At 43.1% G+C, this 15563-nt stretch overlaps 2 protein-coding genes across 2 annotated transcripts in view; one reads left to right on the top strand and one right to left on the bottom strand.

Annotated features, from left to right (window-relative positions):
- LOC309493680 (B-cell receptor CD22-like) overlaps positions 1 to 14730 on the bottom strand; it is a 60313-nt gene extending 45583 nt beyond the window's left edge. The window contains exons 1-2 of the mRNA XM_082162876.1: positions 13781 to 14730; positions 13099 to 13167 (exon numbers count right to left, since the gene is read on the bottom strand). Coding sequence (XP_082019002.1) covers positions 13099 to 13159 — 61 coding nt within the window. The 5' untranslated portion in view covers positions 13160 to 13167; positions 13781 to 14730. The remainder of the gene's footprint in view (positions 1 to 13098; positions 13168 to 13780) is intronic.
- LOC309493846 (sialoadhesin-like) overlaps positions 1 to 15563 on the top strand; it is a 128619-nt gene that overhangs the window by 86759 nt on the left and 26297 nt on the right. The window lies entirely within an intron of this gene.

Raw genomic sequence — 15563 nt, 5'->3', positions numbered from 1 at the left:
ACGCTTGTCTAATCGCAGAATAAAAAGTGATCACTTTTGCGTTTTCTCTTCAGATCGTTTCCGTGTAAACGTAGCCTAAGTTATGTATTTCAGAAATAGCAATACAAAATCACAGTCAGCTTACATTTTTCTTTTTTTATTTAAACAATGTAGAGCATTTAATGCAGATACAATGAGCTCATTGAAGTAATGAATACTACTGAAGAAATGATTATGACATTAAGAAAATATAGCATTGGTGCATGTTGATTCAGAGTTTGCTGAATCTGACTAGATTTTTTTTTCTCTAGCATGTAATGCACTTTAATATTTATTATGCTGTTAATCTGCTGTATTGAATGACAGAAAAGTGTGGAAGACATGTACTTTGTACAAGAGCCTATTTTCTGCCTTTCATTTGAAACATAAACAATACTGATGATTAAGGTTAAAAACATTCTAAATGAAGTAAGCTTCATACATGATAACAAAGCATAAAGTAAAAACACACTTCAGTGATTACAAACTTAGCATCAATTCATTAACCTTTTACTTCCATTTTCGCCAAGGCATCCATCTATACAATTATCCTTAATATACTTCAGTTATACGTCATATTACACTACATCCTCTTCTTGTTAGTCTGAATAAGAAAGAAAGAAAGTTTAATACTGAAATATTTAAATAAAAGCATCAACAACATGTGTCAAGAGGAAAGGCTAATAGATTGGGTTTTGTCTCTATCTAGTGGGTATTCTTACTTACTGGAATATTTTCATACAGAGACGAGTCCAGTTCGGGTTTACAATCATCAAGTTGAGCAGCCTTTATGAATGAAGACAAAGTAAAAACATGAGTGTGTTGTTTAAATTTCCAAATTCTTAGTCAATATAGACATTTCCACAATGACATTAATCCGTGTATCATTTGTTTTTTTATTTATGAGAAAAGCTTTTTCGTTTTTTCCAAAAGAACGAAAAACAAGAATTCAGCTTGATTGTTCGTTTTTTGTTCTGAGGTAGAAAAATGTATTATAAACAGCTTGAATATTCGATTTCTACACGTGGGCGGGAATGAAACGCCCCTTTCCTCTGATTTGTCAGCCAAAGATCAAACTAATCTGTCATCATTTCTTCCTCAGTTCTGCACTGCAGAATAAGAGTCCTCCGCTGCTGCTGATGATGTGCGGATTCTTATCTCGTTTTATTGCAACTACATTTAATCTTTTTCTCATCAAACAACCAGACTAACGAATGGCTCGACACAACCCGTACCGGGGAAGAGCCTAGACATGGCTTTAAAATAAGTAGCGTATAATAAAAATATACATAGTAGCCTATAAAAATAGCCTATTGTGCCCTTTATTACAAACAACATTTAGCCTATTTTAAATGCCAAGCCTAAACAAATTTATTTGAATCTAAACTGAAACTGTACCGACGTTGGGTCATTCGGTCCAACGTTTCCATATTTGCAATGTAACATATTACTATTAATGTAAAGAAGGCTTCGTACTTCAGTCGAGTCCTAATATACACAAAGGCTAAATCAGCATCTTCAAAGGAAATGAGTTTGGAATAACAGCAAGTTATGACTGATCGGGCACAGCCTTTATATTGTAGAAATTAAGCAGAATAACTTTTTATATGTTTGGTTGACTGTTTTATTTTAATAATGAACAGGCTGTGATGTCAAGTTAGCAATGCCAGAAATGAACTGATAATATGTTGTGTGAGCGCGCGATGTGCCGGTGCCATCACTTGGATTTGTTCCTCAGCAGGGGGACTAACTTAAAGGCACACTATGCAAGATTTGTATAGTACAAATCCTTAATATAACAGCTTCGAAATTATTTCGATGGTAAACAAACTCGTAGTAGGGCAAATCATCCCGATAGCAAAGCAGGGAGGGGCCACTGGCAAAACCAGCAATACAGGTTTGAGAGGTGGCGCCCCGACAAATTTCGCGAGAAATGCCTCATTCATTCATTCAAATGCCTCATTCATTCATTCATTCATTCATTCATTCATTCATTCATTCACATCAACAACATATGAAGCAGCCTCTATGGAAGACACTAGCACGCATTTCAGATGTGAATCATGGTAGAGTCGACGAAGAAAATGAAGAAAGCACGGTCGGAAGAGTCAAGGAAAAGAAACCGACGGCTCTGCGTGAGTGGTATTTATGATAGTAACGTTAAATACAGTTACTCCACAGCGACTCTAGGGGTCGCTGTTTGAGAAAAACGAAAACTGCATAGTGTGCCTTTAATACTCTGTTGTTTAAATCTCTGTCATTTGAAACAGTCAAATGTATATTTTTATTTGTGTACATTCAAAATGACTACAAAAATGTACAAAATACCTTTGAAAAATTAAGAAAACAACATGGTGTGCTGCTTTAGCGCGTCTCTGTCTCCTTGAACATCCTTCTGGCGCACACCAAAAATTAACCAAAATACAGTGAATAGTCTTCTTGGTGTGCCTACTTTTGAAAGTCAACATTTAGATTATTTGAAGTAAAATGTATTATATAGGCCTAAGTCACTTAGGAATAAATCACAGCATGCTTCATGATAAAAAACGCAACTTTACAGTCTGGAAAATATAGGAAAATAGCTAATTATTTTCATTTTATTTTATTTTTTCTAATTATTGTAAAGCCATGTCTAGGCTCTTCCCCGGTACGGGTTGTGTCGAGCCATTCGTTAGTCTGGTTGTTTGATGAGAAAAAGATGAAATGTAGTTGCAATAAACAAGATAAGAATCCGCACATCAGCAGCAGCAGCGGAGGACTCTTATTCTGCAGTGCAGAACTGAGGAAGAACTGATGACGGATCAGTTTGATCTTTGGCTGACAAATCAGAGGAATGTGTAGAAATTGAATATTCAAGCTGATTATAAATTTTTCTACCTCAGAACGAAAAATCAAGCTGAATTCTTGTTTTTGTTTTTTTTGGAAAAAATTATAAAATGAAAAAGGAACTGTTTTCTCATTTTTCTACTTTCAACATTAAATAAAACAACGACTGAACGAATGAACACTGATTGACATTGAGTGTTTGAGTGTTTAATTCCTTTTGGCTAAAGGTGAAGAGAGTTTAGTCTTTTGTAGGAAACACTTACCGTTACATTCTCATACACAGCATCACTCAATTCAACATCATAACCGTTGCGTCTGTCATGATGTGGTCTGGAATGATTCATCTTTGCCATTAAAGAAAAAACAGAATAAAGAGAAAATAAATAATGTCTATAAACAATTCACTAGAAAAAGTCACTACTACATTCAGACTTTCAATCTTTTAGATACCAATTCATTTAGATACCATATCAACTTCTGATCATTATTCTCACCTGAGACTCCTGTGTGTCTTTTCTCTTTTTCATCCACCTGGTTCCCCTTTAAAGACAGTGATTTGACACAATTACATTTACATTTAGTTATTTAGCAGACGCTTTTGTCCAAAGCGACTTACAAATTAGGACTAAATTAAGCGAGTCATCGTGAAGAGACAAAAATAACGCAAGAAGTGCTCAAAATATGAAGTTCAGGCATTGGTCAGAGTAGCATAAGCCTGATAAGGGAGGATTAAAGGAAAAGGAAAGAATTATTATAAAAAAAAAATTATGAGGTTAAGTGTTCACGGAAGAGATGGGTTTTCAGCTGTCTTCTGAATGTTGTCAGGGATTCTGCATTCCGGATGAGGGTGGGGAGGTCATTCCACCAGCATGGAACCATGAATGAGAATGTTCTGGAAAGTGATTTTGTGGCTTTCTGTGATGGAACCACGAGACGTCGCTCGTTGACCGATCGTAGGCTTCTGGTAGGGATGTAGGTTTGTAGGAGTGAGTGAAAGTAGGAGGGAGCTGAGCCTGTGATAGATCTGTAAGCAAGCGTCAATGCCTTGAACTTGATGCGAGCAGCGAGTGGTAGCCAGTGCAGAGAGATGAACAGAGGAGTGACGTGGGCCCTTTTTGGCTCGTTGAAGACAAGACGAGCTGCAGCATTCTGAATCATTTGTAGAGGTTTAGTTGCGCATGATGGAAGTCCAGCCAGAAGAGCATTGCAGTAAGCAAGCCTAGAAATGACCAGGGCCTGGACGAGAAGTTGTGTTTCATGCTCAGTTAGGAAAGGCCTGATCTTCCTGATGTTGTGCAGTGCAAACTTGCATGATCGAGCTGTCTTTGAAATGTGGTCTGTGAAGGTCAGCTGGTCATCCAATATTACTCCAAGATTCCTGACAAGATTGATGATGAATCTAGCTGGATAGTGAAGTCGTGCTGTAGAGATGGATTGGCAGGGTGGGCGAGAAGCTCAGTCTTTGCCAGGTTGAGCTGCAGGTGATGTTCCTTCATCCATGCCAAGATGTCTGCCAGACAGCTTGAGATCCGTGGAGCTACTGTGGGATCATCTGGTTGAAATGAGAGGAAGAGCTGTGTGTCATCAGCATAGAAATGGTAAGAGAAACCATGTGCATGTATGATGTGTCCCAGTGATGTGGTGTAGACAGAGAAGAGGAGGGGTCCAAGAACTGAACCCTGAGGAACCCCTGTGGTCAGTTGATGTGCTTTGGATACCTTGCTTCTCCATGCAACCCTGAAGGACCTACCTGTGAGATAGGATTCAAACCAGTGGAGGGAAGTTCCTGTGATGCCCAGTGATGAGAGGGTGGACATAAGGATCTGATGATTCACAGTGTCGAAGGCAGCAGACAGATCCAGGAGAATGAGAACTGAAGATTTCGAAGCAGCTTTTGCGATCTGTAGAGCTTCTGTGACCGACAGTAATGCAGTCTCAGTTGAGTGTCCTTTCTTGAAGCTGGATTGGTTGACATCCAGCTGGTTGTTTAGAGACAAGAAGGATGTTACTTGGTTGAAAACTTGGTTCAAGTGTTTTCGCAATGAATGGTAGGAGAGAGACAGGTCTGTAATTCTCTACAAATTATGTATTTAGTGTTGGTTTTTTAAGCAGTGGAGTTACCCGAGCCTGCTTGAACGCAGTAGGGAAAGTACCAGTATGGAGGGATGAGTTGATGATGTGTGTGAGTGCTGGTAGAAGTGTGGGAGAGATGGCTTGTAGAAGGTGTGAGGGGATGGGGTCTTGAGGGCAGGTGGTTGGATAACTTGAGAGGATAAGTTCAGATACTTCTTCCTCGGTTAGCGGAGAGAAGGAGGAGAGAGGGTTATTGGCTGTGGGAGGGGTCGGTCTGGGTTTTTGTGTGTGTTTTGCCCTGAGAACTGACTGCTGATGGTTGTTGTTTTGTAGGTGAAGAAGTTAGCAAAATCATCAGCAGTTAAAGAGGAGGCGGGTGGAGGTGGACAGAGGAGAGAGTTGAATGTCTTGAAGAGTGATCGTGTGTTAGAGGAGCTGTTGATCTTGTTGTGGAAATTTGCAGCATGAACATGCACAGAAAAGGAAGAGAGGAGAGATTTATACATACTCAGGTCAGATGTGTCTTTTGATTTGCGCCATTTCCTCTCCGCTGCCCTGAGTTCGGTCCGGTGTTCACGAAGAACCTCAGGTAACCAGGGGTTAGAGGGAGTAGCACGTGCAGGCCTGGAGGAGAGGGGGCAGATATTGTCTAGAGAAGAAGTTAGAATGGAGCATAAGGTATCCGTTGCAGCATTCACATCCAGAGATGAGAATTGTGTGGGTGAGGGAAGAGAAGATGACACAGCAGAGGATAGATGGGCGGGAGAAAGTGTGCGCAGGTTTCGTCTGAAAGTGACTGGTAGGGGGGTTGGTGGTGCACGGGTAGGAAGTTGTAGATTGAAAGTAATGAGGAAATTATCTGAAACATGGAGAGGTCTCACCAAAATATTGTCTGTGATGAAGTTGCGTGTGTAAACCAGGTCCAGTTGGTTGCCTGATTTGTGAGTACCTGTGTTGATGAGTCGTTTGAGATCGAAAGAGGCTAGGAGAGAGTTGAAGTCTGTTGCATACGGCTTCTCGAGATGAATGTTGAAGTCACCAAAGACTACAAGTGGGGTGCCGTCCTCAGGGACAGCAGCACATCCAGCTTGTCTACAAAGCTTCCCAGCTGACCTGGGGGGCGATAAATTACTACAATATGGATCTTATTGGGAGTTGTAAGTGTAATAGCATGATATTCAAACAAGTTGTTGTTGCATAGAGAAGAGAGTGCCAATTGTTAGAAATGAGAAGCCCAGACTGGCGAGGGGTGTGAGAGAAAGAGAAATTGTTAGAGAGAGCAGCAGGGGTTGCTGAGTCTTCTGGACGAATCCAGGTCTCAGTCAAGCCCAAGATATTAAGAGTAGATTGAGATGCAAAGGCTGGAATAAAGTCAGCTTTATTGACTGCTGACTGACAATTCCATAGACCCACAAAAAGAGAGAGGTGTGTGTGAGGATGAGAGAATGGGACGCAGATTAGCAGTATTGCGCTGCCTTCTGCGCGTGATGAAAAAGCGTTGTCGAGAGACAACAGGAATGTATTGAAAGCACATGTTGAGTAAGGGTAAATAAGAAAAAAGTGTGAAAGGAAAGAGAGAAGAAGATACTTAAGTGCCTTCCTGGTGTCCTTGCTCGGTGGAGTCACACAGGTAGAGTCGATGGTCTTTACCCGAGTCGGTCTTCACACGAGGAGGCTGAACACGAGAGCTGAATGTTTCCGCTGACGCTTCCACGACAGCGCGCAAAATAGATATAATGCTTTCACCGCTGAGTGAGGACAGCTGTCTCAGCCCAGAAATTAGCACAGCAAACGCAAATAATCCGACAATGGGAGGAATCGAAACTGCTGTTGGACTTAAGTGTAATAAAATTCAAACTGCAATTCTTTTTAGGCGCGGCTGTTATTTAAAGTAGGAACGCGTATAAATAAAATACAGATTTATACAGAACGAGCAGTGCACTGCGTTTTTTATGTTGCTAGGCAACCACTGAAACAGCTGTCCTGTCAGTCAAGTACACGTCAAATCAGCCTTTTATTAACTTTGTTTACTTTGTTAACATTGTGGTAGTTACGGTTCGTGAAGTCGTTAAGCTCCTGGTAACCCGCGAGAGCACCACAAGTTTATCCTCAATCATCGCACTCTCCGGGCGTTCAAGCAACTAGTTTTCATCACTAAAACGGAAGACCCGCGAGGCGCAGCAGGCGCATAAACAGCACGCAGAACGCTCGCTGGAAACCAATTGAAAATAGGCGCCTCTCACTGCAAAAAACGTGTCAGGTGTGATCGGCCCCATTTACTTCACTTTTGCTATTTAACCAGAGTGAATGAGACAAGTGCGCGTGTGATGTTTGTCAACGCGCCTTTGGAGAGAAGTGAAAGTGACAGCTCGGCTAGTATCGATACTTCGGGAAATTAGTATTGGTACCGTTCAGATATTTCAGTATCGATATTTATCTAAATATCGATATTTTTGACAACACTAATTCACACTGCCAGTGATTTTCCGGAATCAGAACCTCTGATTGATTGATTGGCGGAGTGATTTGCCCGCAGCACCTGAGAAGCCCTGTGGTGAGGAGCAGAGAGTTCGTTCAGAGTTGGAGTAAATCACTCTGCCCAAGTAGCAGTGCTTCGCCTTCTGAGAATATAGTTCCCAGTATGTATACAGTTAGAAGATGTCTCATGTGACCTTGTTATTCGTACAAGCTGTGATTATACATGTAAATAGGAAAATGTTGGCGTTATTTTGTCACTTATTGGGAGCAGTATGCTAGCTGGAGCCGTTTACCTCCAGTCTTTGTGCTAAGCTAGGCTAGCGGTGGGTGCGTCAGACAGAGTTACGGCACGCACAGAGATGAGAAGGGTATGCATGGACTTATCTAACTCTGGGGGATACGGTGAATAAGCTAAAGTCCCAAAAAGTCGGCGTGTTCCTTTAAATCCTAAATATTGCCAAATAGGCGCTTTTACATTTCGCTTTGAAACCAAATCTTCCGCCATCATCTTGTCAGTCAGCTCCTCACTCTCGTGATAAATGACTCCTGCTGCTGATCTGGGCTGAGATTCTCGTTCGGCTCACGCTGCATTGAGAAGACACGTTCAGTTTTTAATTGTAGTGTCTGTGTCAGGCTTCTTGGGTGGATGAAGTAGGAGACGAACACGAAGATTATGAATTCCAAGGTTTTAATTCTCAATATTAAACAAATACAAACAAAAGGGAGCGTGTGCTCAGAACAAAGAAAACCTAACATTCAACATTGACCGACAAGTGAAGACTGAAACACTCAGGGCTTAAATACAAGGGAGAACAGATCAGGGAAACAAGACACAGCTGACAAGACTAACGAGAAACCAGGTGATACAAATTAACTAATGAGGGTAACCATGGAAACCAAGGAGTGGCGGGAAAACAGAACAAAGGAAAACATATGACCAGTGACAAAAACACTCAGACAGAACAGAACTGTGACATAACTCCCCCCTCCCGGTAGGCGCGTCCTCGCGCCGTAGAAAGACCAAAGGGGTGGGAGGGTGGGCGCCCTGGAGGCTGACGGGGGAGACATGGCAGGAAGTCTCCAGGGCGGAGCAGACTGAGGGCGTGGACATGGCGGAGACCCCTCTGGCGGCCATGGCGGTGCGGACCCCTCTGGCGGCCATGGCGGTGCGGACCCTTCGGGTGGCCATGGCGGTGCGGACCCTTCGGGTGGACAAGGCGGAGAAGACCCTTCGGGTGGCCAAGGCGGTGAGGACCCTTCGGGTGGCCACGGCGGAGAAGACCCTTCGGGTGGCCAAGGCGGTGAGGACCCTTCGGGTGGCCACGGCGGAGAAGACCCTTCGGGTGGCCACGGCGGTGAGGACCCTTCGGGTGGCCACGGCGGAGAAGACCCTTCGGGTGACCGTGGCCCCTCAAGTGGCCAGGACGGAGCCCTTTGGCCCCCCCCCAAAAAATACTTGGGGAAAGTCCCGGGTACCAGAAAGGGCTCGGTGCTGGACAGCGATGAGGACTCGGTGCAGGGCAGTAATGAGGGTTCGGTGCTGTGCAGCGATGAGGGCTCGGTGCTGGGCAGATCCAGCGGTGAGGGCTTTGTGCTGGGCAGATCCAGCGGTGAGGGCTTTGTGCTGGGCAGATCCAGCGGTGAGGGCTTGGTGCTGGGCGAATCCAGCGGTGAGGGCTTGGTGCTGGGCGGAACCAGCGGTGAGGGCTTGGTGCTGGGCGGAACCAGCGGCGAAGAGGGCTCTGAGCTGGACGGAACCAGCGGAGAAGAAGTCTCTGTCGGGCAGGCGACTGGCTCTGGCTCTGGCGGGCAGGCGACTGGCTCTGGCTCTGGCGGGCAGGCGACTGGCTCTGGCGGGCAGGCGACTGGCTCTGGCGGGCAGGCGACTGGCTCTGGCTCTGGCGGGCAGGCGACTGGCTCTGGCTCTGGCGGGCAGGCGACTGGCTCTGGCTCTGGCGGGCAGGCGACTGGCTCTGGCTCTGGCGGGCAGGCGACTGGCTCTGGCTCTTCTAGACTTGGAATTGGACTCAGGACAGGACTCAGGACAGGACTCAGGACAGGATCTGGCCTCTCTGGGCCAACAACTGTCTCAGGCTCGGCGGGCATGACGCGAACTGCCTTGTCTTCGGCAGATCTGACGTGAAGTGCGGGCTCGGCTGGACTCGGAACTGGACTCGGAACCAGCGGTGAAGGCTTTGGCTCCTCAGGGCCAATGAGAGGAGGAAGATCGCTGTCAGTCACAGGCGCGGCGGGCACGACGCTTACTGCCTTGGTCTCGGCAGATCTGGCGTGAAGTGCAGGCTCGGCTGGACTGGCGTGAAGTGCAGACGGCGACATGGCGTGCCACGAGAGGAAGCTCTCCAGACAACAGGAGAGTGCCTCTCTCCAGTCCTGACCGGAGAGATCTGGAAGCTCCCTCGGGTCGACTTCCTTCGCCCCAAGTCGGTAACACGCCTTGATTATTTCGTCATCCAGCGCGCAGGAGGCAGCAAGAGGGACAAACCCCCAGGTGAATTGGAACAGATCGCGGCTATCCCGAGCCAAAGCCGCGATCTGTCCAGCGAGCTCCCAGCTCATCTTTTTGGTCGGTCAATCTGTCAGGCTTCTTGGGTGGATGAAGTAGGAGACGAACACGAAGATTATGAATTCCAAGGTTTTAATTCTCAATATTAAACAAATACAAACAAAAGGGAGCGTGTGCTCAGAACAAAGAAAACCTAACATTCAACATTGACCGACAAGTGAAGACTGAAACACTCAGGGCTTAAATACAAGGGAGAACAGATCAGGGAAACAAGACACAGCTGACAAGACTAACGAGAAACCAGGTGATACAAATTAACTAATGAGGGTAACCATGGAAACCAAGGAGTGGCGGGAAAACAGAACAAAGGAAAACATATGACCAGTGACAAAAACACTCAGACAGAACAGAACTGTGACAGTCTGTTCTCTAACTAAACTAAATGATTTTAACTATAAAACATCAAAACGACATGGGGGGCGGTGCTGCTATGGGCAAGTGATGTAACTGTTGTGGCTAAACAACGGTAACACCGACAATCACAGCAAGCCTAGTAGAGACCAATAAGACACTGTTTTACAGCAGGAGCACACTAAGATTGGTTTGTCGCTCAGATTAACAGGTCTTTATTTAATATGCATCATAGAATAGGAGCACACAGTGAAACACATAAGAAACATCTTATGTTCAGTAAAATCACTTGTTTGAAGAGTTTTTTTATCTCTGGTTAAATATGTTTTGAAATAAACGTAGCCAACCTAATCCATTTAATGGCTTGAATACATTAATACATTTAGAAAACGTAACTACTGCAGGCTTGCTTCATTTTTACCTATTAAATTATTATCGACAATTAATCGACCTTAATAAGATTAAAATTATAAATACCAAATACCACCACAATTACTAAAAACACAGATTTGGAACTGAACAATGTAAACACAGAAAGTTAAAAGTGCAAAGGTCAGGCACAATATAATAATTCTGTACATAATTTGACAACTCTGTGAATATGAAAATATACAAACACTGAGATTGTGGGTTTTTTTTTTCTTCTAATTGCAGTTTCAAAGTAAAAAAAAAAGAAAAAAAGAAGATTTTAGCCATGCAGGGCTAAAGCCCCGGATCTTTTGCACTACTATAGCGACGCCCCTGGACATGCATACGCATAGGCGTAATTTGCGGGTAGGACATGTCCCCACCACTTTTGAAACATCTCGCGGAACGAATGTACCAATACAAACAAACAAAACATCTCCAGTTAACCAGCAGAGCATTCATTTCATTCGTTTTTTAAATAAGAGTCGATCTAGCGCTGAAATGTGTTGTTTTTTTAAATCAACTGATCAAAGTGCTCGTTGCCGAGCGATCAGTGGCGCGGATACTATGTTTGTTTCTGGCTCGCGCACAGCCTTCACTCAGACGCGCGTTTCAATCCGTTGTGGAGAGACACTCTATTCGCTCCGGTACAATTAGAAAACAAAAAGCACAAAAAGTGTCCCTGCCTGATATACAACCACTAAAAAACATAATCGGTTTTGATGAAAAAAAAAAAAAAAAAAAACGATATGAGTGCGGATTAGAACTCAGAACCTCTGACACGCTTGGCAAAAATTCTACCACTGGACCACTTAAATACACACATAAATTTTGTCGGATCAACATATAATAGGCCTCATTAAACGACCACTTAAACCCAATATTAACATGCTTTAGACATATTTTATTTTTTTATTTATACTAGTACCCTATTGTGATGATTTTTCACGACCCAGATTTTTTGGTGCCCCCCCAAGCACTTGGTGCCCTACGCGCAGTGCGTGATGTGCGTGTGCGGAGCGCCGGCCCTGCTTCTGACTCATTCACACACACAAGACCACAGACACACGTCTTACCAAAACAGCATCATGATGATCACTGCAGCTCCACAAATCACTCCTATGGATATGTATATCACCAGACTTCCTAATAGCACAAATGTATAAAACATCAAAAAAAAATTTAAATAATTTGCTTCACTTTAGAAAGAGTAATGTGAGTATATGAGCCGCTCTACCTTTAACAGTGACAGTTACAGCGTCTGATCTCTGAGATCCATGTTGATTGTGAGCCTGACAGTAGAAGCGTCCACTCTGTAGTGCACTGAAACTCTTTCCAGATCCAACAGCTGAGGTTTCATTCTCCTTAAACCAGCTGAAGTTCAGAGCAGGAGGGTTTGAGTCACTGATGCAGTTCAGAGTCACTGAATCTCCCTCCACTATTACACCAGATCCACTCATCAACACTGAGACGTTCCTGGGAGGGTCTAAAAAGTACAAAAATGAAAACCTTAAATCATCTAATTCAAACACAATCTCCTAATCTTAAAAGGAATAAATTAATCTGTACTCACACATGACATTGAGCTGAACAGCAGGAGAGATGTGAGTGTGTCCGTCTACAGCACAGCTATATCTGCCTGAATCCTCTCTTCTGACTGACTGCAGCAGGAGTTCATTGTTTCTGTCTCTTCTCTCAGTTAATGGCTGTGAGTTTCTGTACCAGATGAATGTTGCTCTGTCAGTCAGAGTGCAGCTGCTTTTACATCTCAGATTGACTGAATCTCCCTCTGTCACTCTCTCAGGAGACTCCACCTGAAGATCTGAACACAACACACACATTATATCTAGTGCTGCTGTCATACACTGATTATTATTCAACATAATGCACAGAAGAAGAGATTAACCTCACCAAAGTCACCTGTGACATTAAGAGTCACTCCTGGAGCACCAATCCATTTCACATTAGGTTCATCAGTGAGGAATCTGAAATAGTACATGTGTGAATCCTTCAGTGTCACATGACTCAGTCTGATGGTGCAGTTCTGCTGTTTATCTCCCAGATACTGAAGCCTCTGACTGTATTCAGGGTCCTCAGACAGATCTGGATGTTCTCCATTATCTTTTACCAGTGTTTTGGTCCAGAACACTTTCTTGATCTGACGTCCAGTAGGGTATGTATAAGTGCAGCTCATTATCACTGTTGAGTCATTTACTGCACAGATGTGTGAAGGACTGTAAATCACACCCTCTTTCTGACTAAAAACCCCTAAAAAAGTTAATCCTGAACAAATTAGCAGCAGTTTGTGCATAAAAACTGCAGAATGCAAAAATTCCTGAGCAAGGGTTGCAGAGACTCACCGTGAATCATGAGCAGAAAGATCAGAGGAAGAGGAGGAGCCATTCTGACTGACATCACCATAGCAACATCTGCAACAAATATAGTGGCTTATTTTCAGCTTTAATGTCAGCATGAAACATAACAACAAATACTACTTTACTTATCAAAGAACATGACAGCAACAGTCATTTTTGTACTGCATGAGTTTGTAACTGTCCAACGTCTTTCACTTCCTCGTTTTGATTGACAGCCCATCATAGACAGTAGGACACAGTCCGAACGATGGCCTTTAATTTCATACTGAGAAACTGCTATAAAGCACCTTAGTTGACTTTTGTATCAGTGCATTGCTAATGTTTACAAAACATACTCTGGCGCGTGTTGTCACTCAGTGAATATGCAGGTTTATTATTAAAAGCCACATTAATATATAAGTCTTTATAATCTATCTTCATTATATAGTTATCTGTTGAGTAAAATATTAAAAATGATTTATCAATTTGTTTTTCGCCAACAAAACATTGCTTGAGAAAACAAATTTATGCTATTGGACTTTTGATTTTAAACCATATAGTTACTGAGACACAGCCCTGTGACAACTAGCCCCAACCAATCTCCCATAAATCCCCCACACTTAAGATATTTAACAGAACAGTTATAAAATCATGCTCTTACCCGTTAGTTATAAAATCATGCTCTTACCCGTTTCACCAACACCCGTGACCAGTGACAGCACTACAAATGATCAGGATGAAACCAGTGTTGGCGTTTTCACACACTGAATGACACGTGATTAACACCTTATATTTTAATATGAGCTTATGACACCTCAACTAGTGCAGATCGAGTAGAGGAAGTATCATTGATCTCGACGCAATACAGACACAGTCAGGCAGTAAGTAATCCAGACACAAGCAGGAATAGTAGACTAGAGAAGTGCTGATGAAAGCAAGACGTCAAGACATGAACACCAGAACGGTCAGACAATGAACACAGCAAACACAAGGCTACATATAGGGATCGGTGACCAACTATCCTGGTATGGAAACTGCTGGATCCGGGATTGTAAAACACTGGAAGGAATTGCAGTGGCAGTGACGTCAAAAAACACATTTCATCTCCAGCATCGCCAAATGTGCATTTGACAAACCTCCAATTTACTGATTTATTAATAGCAATCTGGAAGTTAAATAAATAACTTAAAACATAACGATAAAGCAGAATTGATTAATCTCAATGCGTTTATCATGAAAACTACTAAGCTTTTTATTCAGTCCGTGGCCTTGTTCTTCTTGAATGATCATGTCTATAAACATGGTCAAAAATGCAGTTTCCTCTTTTGTAGGTGAGAAAACCAAACTTGTGAATCTCTGACAGCCTCATCACAGTGTGATCACGTGACCTTCATACACCAATGAGAGACGTCACACCCAGGAGGAAGAGGAAATCAGCTTAAAATCAGCAAAGTGATTCTCAGAAATGGACAGAGGAAAATGAATGCATTTGTAGCGTTGCGGTACGAGAGAGTAGAGGAAGTTGAGGGGTGTTTACCACACTCTACACTAGAGAGACGCCAGAAATGGCAATATATGATCGACTACGCCACCCCGGAGAACCGGGGAACTAATAGCCCTAAGGGCACACAGGTTCGTTTTGAGAGTCGTGTACATAGAAGTAGAAAAGTTTGTTTTGTTCGTCAATGTTGAATAATAAATAGCTAGAAATTTCAAAGTTAAAAACTCCTACATTGGCATTATAATAAATGAACACCATCAATTGGCATCTACTCATACACACAGAGTAAATAACAAACTCAATTTAAAGAAAACAAATTAACCAAGAGCAGAGGTTTCTGGAGGTCCGGGCCAGCTGCCAAATTGGAAAACAACCCCCCCCCCCCCCCCCCCCCCCCAAATAATCCACTACAAATACCCAAACGCACACGTGAAGGGTTACATGCCAGAAGACACACAGCACTAGGTGTGAACACCACACGAATGGCAGCTTTGCCTTCACCCTCCAGAAACCCCCAGCTCCTGCAACAAAGACAAAAATGGGAAACACAAAACATATGAAAACAATCCAAAAAATGAGACAAGTCAAATAATTCAAGGATCTAAACCACTTGACATAATTAGGACTCACAGTACCACATGAAAACAAGTTAACATTGAAATAAACCAAGTTCACTCAGGTTTGCAGTGATTGAAAATAAGACCGAATGAACAAAAAGAAGAAAACCAAATAATCAAACATAAAACCATACGTTACCCACATCTAAACATACATACATACATACAAGATGCTTACAAACCAATGGAATTCAATAGGCGGCGGCCAGAGGAGATAGCCAGCCCGCACAGTCAGGCGATTGCACAATCCTCAATCAGAATCAGAATCAGAATCAGAAAGAGCTTTATTGCCAAGTGTGCTTGCACCCACAAGGAATTTTTCTTGGTACTGAAGCTTCCAGTGCACATATACA

This window comes from Leuciscus leuciscus (genome assembly GCF_965113295.1).
Source record: "Leuciscus leuciscus genome assembly, chromosome: 3".
NCBI classification, from domain to species: domain Eukaryota; kingdom Metazoa; phylum Chordata; class Actinopteri; order Cypriniformes; family Leuciscidae; genus Leuciscus; species Leuciscus leuciscus.
The sequence above is the reverse complement of the archived record's forward strand: the minus strand, read 5'-3'. Positions and strand labels throughout refer to the sequence as shown.